The sequence below is a fragment of the Heterocephalus glaber genome, unplaced genomic scaffold (assembly GCF_053883595.1).
Source record: "Heterocephalus glaber isolate CG9 unplaced genomic scaffold, H.glaber_assembly_v1.0 deba00001472, whole genome shotgun sequence".
Classification (NCBI taxonomy): Eukaryota; Metazoa; Chordata; class Mammalia; order Rodentia; family Bathyergidae; genus Heterocephalus; species Heterocephalus glaber.
The window spans coordinates 82,716,476-82,730,296 of NW_028258315.1; the positions used below are offsets into that span (position 1 = coordinate 82,716,476).

General features: G+C 34.8%; 1 protein-coding gene across 2 annotated transcripts in view; it reads right to left on the reverse strand.

Annotated features, from left to right (window-relative positions):
• Kcnh8 (potassium voltage-gated channel subfamily H member 8) overlaps positions 1-13,821 on the reverse strand; it is a 347,961-nt gene that overhangs the window by 58,779 nt on the left and 275,361 nt on the right. For both annotated transcript variants that reach the window (XM_004864270.3, XM_087182236.1), the window contains exons 9-11: positions 13,563-13,762; positions 12,459-12,708; positions 3,452-3,666 (exon numbers count right to left, since the gene is read on the reverse strand). In XM_004864270.3, the coding sequence (XP_004864327.1) occupies positions 3,452-3,666; positions 12,459-12,708; positions 13,563-13,762 (665 nt within the window). The remainder of the gene's footprint in view (positions 1-3,451; positions 3,667-12,458; positions 12,709-13,562; positions 13,763-13,821) is intronic.

Below are 13,821 nucleotides of genomic sequence, written 5' to 3' on the forward strand. Positions count from 1 at the left end.
AATCTTCACCTGCTATTCCTCAGACAAAGGTCTATTATCTAGGATCTATAAAGAATTTAAAAAAATCAGACCTCCCAAATTTAAAGACCCAATCCAAAAATGGGCATCTGAAATGAACAGACATTTCTCAGACAAAGAAGTAGAAATAGCAAATAAACATATGAAAAAATGTTCAAAATCACTGGTCATTCAAGAGATGCAAATGACAAGAACGCTGAGTTTCCACCTCACTCCAAAAAGAATGGCTGCTATCATGAAATCAACCAATAACAAATGCTGGTGGGGCTGTGGGGAAAGAGGAACCCTGCTCCACTGCTGGTGGGGGTGTAGACTGGTGCAACCATTATGGAAATCAGTATGGAGATATCTCCAAGAGCTAGGACTAGAAGTTCCATTTGACCCGGCTATTTCCCTGCTGGGTATCTTCCTCAAAGAATTAAAAGAATCATACCACAGTGATATATGTGCACCCACGTTCATAGCAGCACAATTTGTAATAGATAAAACTTGGAAGCAGCCCAATTGCCCATCAACTGGAGACTGGATAAAGAAAATGTGGGTTTTAAAAAATAAAATGGAGTACTACTCAGCCATAAAAAATGAGAAACTAGAGACATTTATAACTGAATGGATGCACATTGAGGCGATACTCTTAAGTGAAATAAATAGGACACACGTGTAAAGAGCGAATAGTTTCTCTAGTGTGAGAAACTGAAAGTGTAAATAAGGACTAAAAGATATAATAGACATTATGAAATAGGAAGAAAAGGGGCAAAGGAGAAGGGGAAGTGGAAGGGATAGGGGAAAGGAAAGAAGGGAATGGGATTAATACGAGAAAATGAAAAAATGGAAAAAAGTCTTTGTAAATAGGGAGGAATGGAGGGGTTGAAGGGAGGGCAGGGGAATGGGGAAAATAAGAACGAAGAGAGATTATGTAAAGGTGCAAATTTCCAATGATGAATGTCATTATATTGTAAACCTAAAATGTACCAATAAAATAAAATTTAAAAAAAAGAAGTGGAGGTGGGGTGGGGGTGTCAAGAAACATTCCATGTAATGCCCTCAAAGCTTTTCTGAATGACCTCTTTGTATTTCCTTTTGATTACTCCAATGTGCTGCCTACTATTTCTACCAATCTCAATCACTTAGCTGACAGTAATCATATAATTTATCCTTTTTCATTTTTTTTTTTTTTGTTTTCGAGATAGGGTCTTGCTATGTAGTTCAAGTTGGGCTTGAATTGACTATGTAGCCCAGGCTGGCCTCAAACTCACGAGGATCTTCTTGGCTCATGTCTCATCTATTAGAACGGCTGTTATCAAAAAGAAGAGAAGTCTTGCACACTGTTGGCGGGAATGTAAATTAGCAGAACTGCTATAGAAAATAGTATGGTGGTTTCTCAAAAAATTAAAATTATCTCGCATCCAGTAATTCCTCTACCTGTTGTATATCCAAAGGATCTAAAATCTGAATCTGTACCAGGTAGTTGCACTTTCAAGTACATTATAGTATTACTCACAATAGCCAAGGTACAGAATTGCCCTAAATGTCCAAAAGATTAATGGATAAAAAAAATGTGGTACATATACATGCTGGAATGCTATTCACACTTTAAAAAGAAGAAAATCCTGTCATTTGTGAAAACATAGATGAAATAGGAGAATATTACTCTTAGTTAAATAAGCCAAGTACAGAAAATCAAAACTTGCATGATCCCACACGTGGAAACTAAAAGAATATTCATCTTATAGAAGCAGAGAACAGAACGGGGGTTTCTAGGGATTGTAGGATGGGTAGAGGTATTAGTAAAAGATTAACAAATTTCAGTTAGGAAGCATAAATTCCAGATATCTATTTTACAGAATGGTGATTGTAATAATGATGTATCTTTGAAAATTGCTAAGAATATATTTTAAAACTTCTCACTGCAAGTAAATGATAAGCATTTAAGGAAATGTATATATTAGTTAGCTTAATTTAGCTATTCCATAATGTATACACATTTCAAAATATCATGTTGACACAATATATAATAATTTAAAAGTAAGAATCTTTAAAATTTTTGTCATATGAAAATAGAGATTGAATTCTAATATTTTCTACTTTCCCATGCTGAGAAAATTGGCTACTTTTCCTCTCATTTCTTCTTCCCATTTGGGTTGCTTCCACCCCTTAACTCATTTTCAATCTTAAAAAAATAGTAGGCATTCTAAGCTTTTGTGGAGAAAAAAAATGATACCCATAGTTTTAAAAATTTATCTATTGAATGAAATACATGAAAATGATTTCAAGAAGAGACAACCTATTTAACAGAAAGAGTATAGATTTAAATCTCATACTCTCAATCTCTCCCAGCCACCTACAAATTTGTGACTACTTGTCAGTCTGAATCTCTGGTTTTTATTTCATGTAAATAGACTAAAGCTTACCTTAGAGATATGTTTTAGGCAATGAATGAGATGCTTTATATAGGCAGAATGCTTAGCACATAATGTGATGCCAATGATACTTCCTGTGTAGTTGGCTCTTGTTAAGATAGAGAATCATATAAAGACTGGTAATCATTTCTATGTATCTAATGTCACTTTTTCCAACCAAGATGAAAGAATATGCGGTTTGAATTTTCTCTGTATCTTTCAAAGTGGAGAATGTTAGTGACACCAAAAATATCTGCACAATATATGTTAGTCAAAATCATAGCTTCTTAAGCCCCCCAAAAATTGAGTGTTGCAAATATCTGGAAAAAGGCATCATTTTTACAGAATGCTATGCATGTGCTAGCTTGCTTTTGAACAATCATTCCTATTAAATCTTTTGTCTGTGACACATTTAATGAAGTCATGTTCATGAACAGCTTAATCACGGGATGCCTTATAGTACATATTTTAAAAGGAAAGTTGTTTAAACTGAAATATATAGGAAATATGTAATTGCATAAAATGTTCATTACGTTTTCAGTCTGAAAATCTTGGGCTAGAATTCTTTTATTTATATGTAGTCATTTTAAGATAGGTTGTTCTTTGTACTGTTTTAACAAAAACAATTACTTATAAACAAAATCCATGTCAGGCAATTGGCATAGTGAACAATCACAAACATAGAAAACTCTGAAGCATATACTTTATCAGGAAATCTTTAAATTGAGGAAATCACACATCTCCAGCTGAGTATTGTGTATCACTGAAATTGATTCATAAGCACATGAAAATAAATTAGAAAGAAATTGGGTTAAGAGAACTAACCCATAAAAGATATTTTCTTAGTATGTTGGTGATAAAGTACAGGTTTGGTTCCTAGCTAATTGTTTAATGACTGAATAATTCATTAAATTCAGTGGCTGAATAATTCAGAGCCTTTTAAAAGTGCGGTTAAGACATTTGCCTTTCCAGTTACAAATGATTTCTAGACCATGTGATAATAGAGATCAACACTAATTAGAAAAGAGACTTACATCACTCTCATGACCTTCTCGCAGGTTGTATGTGAGGTCATGCTGAATATCTTCCACAAATTTGTGAGCATATTCTGGGTAAAGATCTAGCACTTCAAAGAGTCCTTTGAGGATGATGCACTGGAGATCACAGTAGGTTAAAGCCTTCACATCTGCATTGGTCTTGATCACTTGGTCCTTAATTGATAGATTTGCTCCAATTAAATCCCCTTTCCCTAGAAACAGTAAAAAAAAAAAGAAAAGAAAATCCACAAAACCAAAACAAAACCCAACAACAGAGGGGGAGAGAAAAGCAAGATTAGGACTGGTAACTTTATTTGACTTATAGATTCATTTCTCTCCGATTACACTGAAAAGAGAAGAATCTTTATCTCAGGCTGGGTTAGGATTTGGGGCTCAATAATTCTCTGGTTTGGAACAGAGATGTTCAGCAGCAAAATGCAGCCCAGACTGCCATCATGACAACCCAAAATATCTTCAAACATTTGTTAAATATTCTGTGCTGGACAAAACTGTCATTGGTTGGGGTCACTGATCTGGGGAGAGGGGCTGAAGGATTTAGCTGGGAGCTATAGGTCACAGTTGGGCTCCAGACAGGTCCCATATAAATGGCTTTAGATACATCAGTTGACATTTTGTCACAGTCACCTTAATCATTCAAGGGAAGTAAGAATGGACTATATATTTCTGAGTGGAAAAATGGCTCCATGCTTCTGGAATAAGATCAGCAAAAGGTATATTAATTATTTTAATTTTAGACTTTGAACAATAATATAAGCATGATCTTCAGTTTTTGAACACATTCACTTTCTTTTATTTACTTCTGATCATGACTACAAGACAGAAGAGTTATGTAGGAGGATAAAATCCCTACCCTCAGCATCTGGAGGAAGAGATATCTGTTCGACATTATGGACTACACATCTATTGTATAAAATACAACTCACAGTTCTATTGCTTTGAGACATTATAAAAATCCTCTTTTCTCCATCAAAATAGGAAATTAATAAAATAAAAACAAAAATATATACTCTTTCCTTCTTCTACCATATAGAGAGAGGGAGAGAGAGAGAAAGAGGGAAGGGGGGTCTGGCACAACTTCATTCAAATGACCTGTGTCCTGTCACCCATTCAATATCTCTTGATGTGTGTGTGTGTGCGTGTGCGTGTGCGTGCACAAGTGCAGTATCTCTCTCTTCTGGTTTTAGGCTGGAATTCATCTGTCTGGGAACTAACTTGTTTGCTTGAGTTTGAGTTTGTTGATTAGGTAATATTGGACAGTTTTCTTGAATCTTAAAAAATCTTCAAATTGATTTAATCAGTTTAAATAGACAGGGGAGCATAACCATAAGTTCTTTGGATTTATTTTAAACACAGCCATTAATTCTGCCAAAAGCCATGTGAAAAATATGAAAGAAAATCCACTCACTTTTTAGCCAAACTTAGGGTAAAAGGAGAAGTTCACAGAGGGCACTGACCTAAGATCATTCATGATAACAATTTAGGGGCTTATGAGCCTTTGTCCAGAAAGAGCATCATGTCTGAACTTTAAATTTTATTATTTTAACAGTCATTTTGATCTATTTCACACAAAACCAGCAACAAAAATTGAATAACAACAATAACAAACAACAAGCAAGATATCATTGTAATGTTATCAGAACAAATCACCCCCATTTCCCATTCAAACATTTTTTTCTTAAATTCTTTTATTGGTACATTTTAGGTATACAATACGTTTACATTTATCATTGGGTGTTTGCTCCTGAACATGGTGTATCTTGGTTCTTATTTTTTCCCCATTACCTGTGCGCCCTTCACCCCCTCCACTCTTCCTTATTTACATAGACTTTGTTTCCATTTTTTTCTTTTCTCATAATTTTTTCTTTCCCATCTTTCCTTTCTACTTCCCCTCCCACTACCCCTACCTTTTTGGAACTTTTCTTCCTATTTCAAATGATCAATTATTCATTTTAATCATTTTAACCCTTATTTACACTTCCAGTCTTGCACACTAGAGAAACTATTTGGTATTTGCACATGTGTGTCCTATTTATTTCACTTATGAATATGGCCTCGGTATGCATCCATTTAGCTATAAATTACTCTAGTTTCTCGTTCTTTATGGCTGAGTAGTACTCCATTTTATAAAAAAACCCCGCATCTTCTTTATCCAGTTTCCAGTTGATGGGCACTTGGGCTGTTTCCAAGCTTTAGCTATTACAAATTGTGCCATTATAAACATGGGTGCACATATATATCACTGTGGTATGATTCTTTTAATTCTTTTGGAAAGATACCCAGAAAGGGAATAGCTGGGTCAAATGGGACCTCTAGTCCTAGTTCTTTGAGGTATCTCCATACTGATTTCCACTGTGGTTGCACCAGCCTGCACTCTCACCAACAATGGAGAAGGGTTCTTTTCTCCTTACACCCCTGCCAGCATTTGTTATTGGTTGATTTCTTGATAGCAGTCATTCTTTCTGAGGTGAGGTGGAATCTCAGTGTTGTTTTCATCTGCATCTGTTGAATGACCAGTGATGTTGAGCATTTTTTCATGTATTTATTTGCTGCTTTTACTTCTTTGTCTGAGAAATGTCTGTTCATTTCAGATGCCCATTTTTGAATTGGGTCTTGAATTTGGGGGGGGGTCTCATTTTTTTCAGTTCTTTATACATTCTAGATAGTAGCACTTTGTCTGAGGTACAGCTGCTAAAAATTTTTTCCCACATTGAAGGTTGTCTCTTAGCTCTGTTGGTGGTTTCTCTTGTAGTGCAGAAGCTTTTTAATAAGAAGAGATCCCAGTTGTTGATTCTTTGTGCTAGTTCCCATGCTACTGAGGTTTTATTCATAAAGTCTTTTCCTATGCCAATGTCTTCAAGAGTTCTACCTAACTTATCTTCCAGCAAGTTTAGTGTTTCTGTCTTAATATTTATATCTTTAATCCACTTCAATCTTAGTTTAGTGCATGGTGATAGGTATGGGTCTACTTTTAATTGCTGGCAGGTTGAAATCCAGTTTTTCCTACACCATTTATTAAATAGGCTATCTTTCCTCCAAAGATGGTGGTTGGCTCCTTTGTCAAAGATGAGGTGGCTAAGTATGTCTGGAGTTGTTTCTGCATCTTCTAATCTATTCTACTGATTCTCAGGTCTGTTCTTTTGCCAGTACCATGCTGTTTTTATGACAGTAGCTTTGTAGTATAGTTTCAAGTTGGGGATTGTGATACCCCCAGCCAAGTCTCTGTTACTTAGAATTGCTTTTGCTATTCTAGGTCTCTTCTTGTTCCAAATGAATTTTTTGATTGTTTTCTCTTGTTCTGTGAAGTATATTGTTGGAATTTCAATTGGCATTGCATTAAACCTATATAGTAATTTTGGAAGTATGGCCAGTTTTACTATATTGGTTCTCCTACCCAGGAACAAGGGATGTCTTTCCATTTTCTTATATCTTCTTTGATCTCCTTTTCCAGAGTGCTGTAGTTTTCAGTGTAGAGGTCTTTTGCTTCCTTTGTTAGATTGATTCCTAGATATTTCTTTTTTTTTTTGGATGCTATTGTAAAAGGAATTGTTTCCCTAATTTCTCTCTCAGTGAGTCTGTTATTTGTGTATAAGAAGGCTATTGTTTTTTGAGTGTTGACCTTGTATCCAGCTACTCTACTGAATCTGTCAATTAAGTCTAGAAGTCTTTTGGTAGAGTTTTTGGGTCTTCTATGTAAGGTATCATACCATCAGCAAATAATGACAGTTTAACTTCTTCCTTTCCTATCTTTATTCTTTTCATTTCTTTCTCTTTTCTAATTGCTGTGGCTAATGTTTCCAAAACTATGTTGAACAGGAATGGTGATAGTGGGCATCCTTGTCTTGTTCCTGATTTTAGTGTGAAAGTTTTCAGTTTTTGACTATTTAGTATGATGTTGGCAGTTTGTTTTTCATACATAGCCTTAATCAGGTTGAGATATAGACCTTCTATTTCAGTTTTCTGTAGGGTTTTTATCATGAATGGGTGTTGGATTTTGTCGAATGCCTTTTCTGCATCTATTGAGATGATCATATGATTTTTGTCCTTGACTCAGTTAATATAGTGTATTACATTTATTGATTTACGAATGGTGAACCATCCTTTCATCCCTGGGATAAATCTTACTTGGTCAGGGTGTATGATCTTCTTGATGACACTTTGTATTCTGTTTGCCAGTATCTTGTTGAGGATTTTTGGATTTATGTTCATTAGGGGGATTGACCTGTAGTTCTTTTTTTGGGTTGGGTCTTTCTCTGGTTTTGGAATCAAAGTAGCACTTGCTTCCAGGAATGAATTTGGAAGCCTTGCTTCCCTTTCAATTTCCTTGATGAGTTTAAAGAGTAATGGCGATAGTTCTTCTTTAAATGTCTTGTAGAATTCAGCAGTGAAGCCATCAGGACCTGGGCTTTTCTTTGTTGGTAAATTTTTTATTACATTTTCAATTTCACTCAATGTAATTGGGGTGTTTAGAATTTCTATATCTTCTTCATTTAACTTTGGCAATTCATGTGTATCTAGGAATCTGTCCATTTCTTCTGTGTTTTCCATTTTATTAGAGTACAGTTTCTCAAAGTAGGTATTGATGATCCTCTGGATTTCTGCTGGATCTGTTGTAACTTCACCTTTTTCATTCTTAACTACATGGATTTGAGATTTTTCTTTCCTTTTTTTGATAAGGTTGGCTAAAAGTTCATTGATTTTTTTTTTATCCTTTTGAAAAACCAACTCTTTGATTCATTAATTTTTTGTATTGTTCTCTTAGTCTCCATTGCATTGATTTCTTCCCTGATCTTTATAATTTCCTCTCTTGTAGGAGGTTTGGGTTTGTTATGCTCTTCTTTTTCTAGGAGCTTGAGGTTCTGCATTAGGTTATTTATTTGACTTCTCTTTGTCAAACAGTTTTTAATCTCTAAAGTTTTATGTTTTATTGTACTCAGAATTGGTTGAAACAAAGACCCTGGCATATAGCCAACTTGAATAAAAGTCTATTTTATTTAATTTGTCAGTAAAAAAGACATGTCAAATTAACCACGAACACTTGAAGTATTCATAAATATTTATAGCAGATCAAAAAATTACAAGTTTCTAGATCATTGAATTACATTCAGGCATCAACTTCAAATTAATATTAGGTTTAAACTTTCAAACTGACAGGAGGTAAAACACACTGAGTCTGTATTTACAGTCACTAAGAGAGTGGTCACATGCTGTAGAAGAATTTAAGTTTGATTTATTGTTGTCACCAATGTTGCTAAACCTCAAAATTTTGTTTTCTTCAAATTTTGCTATAAGTCTAAATTGCTCCTCAAAACTCAAAGTCAGGTACTAAGCAAGATGTAAACATAGCCAGGATGTTTTGAATAGAGTAAAATTTTAAATTTGTACATCTGAGGAGCATTTATCAAGATTCAGTGTCTTGTACACTGACCATTTACATCCTCTGTTAAGCAAGAAGTATTCGAAAGGACTTTAAGTTATCATACTTTCATATATTAGATTGTCATGGTATGGCATTTCAGCCTCAATGACAATAGGTGTAAAAACAGCACCAACATCTTGCTAAACTTGGCACCCTAGAAAAAATTCCAGTTTATTCATTCAGTGAATATTTATGAAGCACGGACTATATGTGCTGGACCTTATGTTCAGCCTTGGCAAATACCCATGGTTCTCACCCTCAGTAATTTTATAGTTGTGTGGGTGTCTTACTGTCTAGATTTAGGATCTTGAGCTAAGTTTCTTAATATTTTGGGTCACAGTATGTGTATTTCTAAAAGAAAAGAAAGATTTGTTTAGTGCCTTATGGTCTCTATTTTTCAGAATTATATTATTGATTTTTTAATTAGTTATGCTTCCATTGAGGAAAAAAAGGGATGAGATGCATCTGTAAACCATCAGGTTAGAGCATAACTTATATTTAATTATATTTAGGTAGACAAAGTCATCTGTGTGTATAGAGTCCATTTATTGGTGCATTATCATTTTCTTTTAGAACTATAATGAATAAACTGATGGAAAAAAACACAGTTACTTGGAGATGAAATTAAGGTATATAAGGGAAACAAATTCTATCCTCATAACAAATTCCATCCTCATAACAAATTCCTGCCCCTGTGACAATGACCTCTTGATGCATCAGCTTAGGAAATGTATTCATGTGTTGAGTAGATTATACAATGGCTAGAATAAGTTTATGGTTTGACAGTTGTTTGGTGATACTTTGTCCTCAAAACACTGTTTACATGAATCTATTTCATCAAAAAAGTGAATAGGTATTAAATATCTGCCAATCAAATATCAAGCCCTGTGCTTTAGTTTGCCAAAGTCAGTATGGATTTGGATAATTTGCTATAGGGAAGTAAAATAATCAATCTCAGTTGAAATAATGTTAATTACAGAGAGCAAATAATAATTTATCATCTTTGTTTGGATTTAGTTCTAATATCACATACCAGTGTTTAGAATGGTCACATGGCAATTTGCATTTAAATCCTTTTTTGATATACACATGGTAGAAACAAAGAAGTAAAAATAAAAATGTTAATTACAGAAATCACAATTCATGGAGCTACTTGGGGCAGGAGCAAAATAGCAATGAAGTAAATCTTTTAGCTGTAAATCAATATTTTATAAGAAAATTGAATTACTCTATGTTTTACCAGCTATAGCAGTTACACAAAAGCCATTAAATTTGCACCCTTCTTGTTCTAAATCGTGGAACATTCCCTCATATAGCATTTCTAAAATTGTTGCTAATTATCAAATTTAAAAGTACACAATTAAGAAAAAACCCAGATTATATCTATTTTCAAATGGCACATTAGTTTTGATTTTATATATCAAACCATAAGGTTTTAAAATATGGCTAGACACCATGAAAGTAGATCATGTCAATAGGTAGCCTATAAAAGTTACAGTGGTACTGAGGAAAACTACAAAAAATATTTTACAATTCAAATTTTTGAAACAAATTAGGAATGACTGTCAATTCTAATTTAGAATCACAAGTAGATAGGATGACTGGTCTTTGATTTTGCAAAGTTGAGAAGAGAGTACAGACACATTAAACTCTCTTAAGGCAAAGAAAACACACAAGTAAGGAGCCTCATTATAATAATGATAATGAATGAAACAAGTTGATAATAGACTACTTTAGTTCTATTTCACACCTGTCAATTAAGGAGCAAAACAGACAGTCAAGAATAGAGCCAAATCTTTGAAAGCAGTCACGACTGTTCCGCTGTAAGTGCTGAACAAGAAGTGATGAAAAGCACATGGCTTTTTTCCCACTCACTGGCCTCCCTTTCTGCTTTCAATCGGGGATAGTCAAAGTGTCTTACTTTGTGTGAGCTGCTATCACAAAATACTGTAAACTAGGTTGCCCATGAGCAACAGAAATTTGTTTCTCATGGTTCTGGATCCTAGGAACTTCAAGATCAAGTCTCTAGCAGATTCAGAGTCTAGAGAGGGCCCACTTTCTGATTCTTACATGATGCTTTCTCACTATGTCTCACTATGGTAGAAGAGGAAAGCAGATCTCTGAGGCCCTCTTTTGTAAGGACACTAATTCCGTTCATGAAGGCTCTATGGTCATGATCTAGTCATTCTCCTGAGGCCTCACCTCCTAATACAATCACACTCATGATTATATTTCAACACATGGATTTGGGAGGAACACAAATATTCAGACCATTGCATGTACCGACCAAATAAATTTGTGAGATTTAAATTGGACAATGGACACAAACACCCAGATCATATTAGAGATTCAAAAATATTAATTTTCTTCCCTGCAAAATATGGTCTGTCTTGAAGCTCAGTAGCTGGAAGTCAGTAATGGCAGGCTAACAATGATTATGTAGAATAACAGGTACTGTTAAGACAAGGTAGGAGCAGTGGAAACAGTCCAAGATACAGGTTAGCTTCAGCTTTGGGAAAACAGAGAAAACATCACCATGGTATGTTTCTCTGTACTGTGAAGGTTCAAATGAAGTTCCATGTATGAAAACATTTTGCATGGGGTTTTATATAAATATTAGAGCCTCAGAAATTTAGAATAAACAAAAGTATTGCAGTAGCCCTTCTTATAGCAAAAGATTTTAAATATTGGTATTTCATGTTGGTGTTCAAAATATATTCTGAATCCTCTTGCCACCACACATCATCTCTGCTACTATTATGATCTATACTCCCATCATATGCTCTCATTAACTTCCACAAGGAGAAGGGACTTGGCCATTTTCTTTCCTGTTCTTCGGAACAGTGTTGGACTCACTCATGAGTCCTTGGTAAGTATTGGCTGACTAGGTAAACTAACAAATGAGAGAAGATTTTAAAAGACTCTCACATAAAATTGTGATAGGAATTTTCCTACATTTATCTTTTTGTCAGTGGCCCTTTATATTTTCATGAAGACTGATTATGTCTTAACATTTGGAGTCAACTGTGTGGCATAAAATTTTCATGATTACTATATGAATTTTCTTTGAGGAACTAAAAATAGCCTATATTCACCTTGACAGCATCAGATCAATAACTGCTGCAATGAGAGTTTATTCTGGAAGTATCATCATTTTTGCCTTATTTCTAGCACAGATAAAACTTAATTTTTGTGTTCTCTAATTGATTCTCCATAAAAATACATAAATAGCACCTTAAAACTGATCAGCTATTTCATCAGGAGGCAGTATACATCATGATTAATAATTTGGCTTTAGGAATAAGCCAGAATAGAGTTGATTTCTTTTACTATTTGATTTGTGCAAGTCAACTAATGGTCTTTATTCATTTGTAAAGTGAGGATAATATTTATACCATTGGATTTTTACAATAATCAAATGAGATAAGGCAAATTAGGCTCACATGAAGCATAATCCTGAGTCCGTATATCCATCTGTAATTTTCCTTTTTTTACTAGTGTCCCCCCATTTCATCTTAACTCATGCTCCAGAATATAACTACACAGAAGCTTTTAAACTAGACCTACCAAGAATAGCCAGCACCATGCTGTCTTTAAGAACTTCCATGGAGCCCGAGCACACAAAGTAGATGGCCTGCAAAGCATCCCCCTGACGCAGCAGATACTCGCCCGGAGCACAGAAAGAGGTTTTGATGTGTAGAGACAGAGACCTGAGGCAGCCTCGGCTGGCACATTCAAACAGGGACAACTGTAAGATCTCTTTGTTCAAATGCATAGTGATGTCAGAACGCAGCTCATCTGGAAAGTCTTTCAAAAGCTGTGGGAGAAGGTAAAGGATGGAATCAAACCGAGGTAGTGTAACCTAACTGATTTACATTGCAAGAAAACAGGATGCCTTTACTACTGTTTGGCCAACCAGTGTATACAAGAGGAAATCTATGTATGTACAGTTTTGGAAATATTTTTCAGTGACTGACCTTAATCATGTGCTACTGAATGCTCAACTGATAAGTCTGGGGAAATAGAAAAAATTAATAAAAGAACCTGAAAGGAAAACATTAACTCATTTATGACTTCTCCTAAAAATTCCTACTTGAGACAGAAGTTATGGAATTGGGACCTAATGATATTTCCTCTGACATCATGATCATATGAAAAAAAGAGAAAACAAATTACCATTCCTAAAATGTTGGTTACTGGCTTGGTTGGTCAGTTGGTGAAAGGGTTGGTTCGTTTATATGACACTTTTTTCACAGTGGTGGTATGGGGTATTTATGGAAGTCTATATATAACACTTTCGCTGGAATTTTTTTGTCTTTTATTGTTTCTAATGGCTACTTTAGCTTGATTAATCTAATTATCCAACATTACACTATTGTCTTATTCTTATAAGAATCTGTTCTTTGAAAAAGGGACATTGAGAATGAAAATAAATCTATTTGATTGACCAAAGCAGCAGGTTAATGTAAACCACTAGCTAGTTCAGAGTGGTGTTATGAATGTGTAAGCCAAAGAAGATGGATTGAGTACCATGAGGGATTAAAAAATAAAGAGATAATGCATTTGCTAGGTGTATCTGTCACTTCTGATATCTGTACTTGGGCATCTTGTTTTTACCTTATGGTATGTGTTTTCTGCCTGAAAACATCAACAATAAGAAATGAACATTACCTCATTTGAATCTATTCCATTGTTGACTGACCAGGTTGTTTGAAAATATTCAAGCATCCTCTGCTTGAGCTGTTGAGGAAGGTGATGAACACGGATGAAGTCCTTCAGATCCTTGGTTCGAGTGTGGTAGAGGGACCATCTGGAGTACATCCTCTGTATGATTGCTGTCACATTTCCAAATACTAAAGCATGCATCAAGGCTAGAGGGAAAATAACATATAATGAGAAATAAGATGTAGGGGCCCACTCTTGCAGGGAG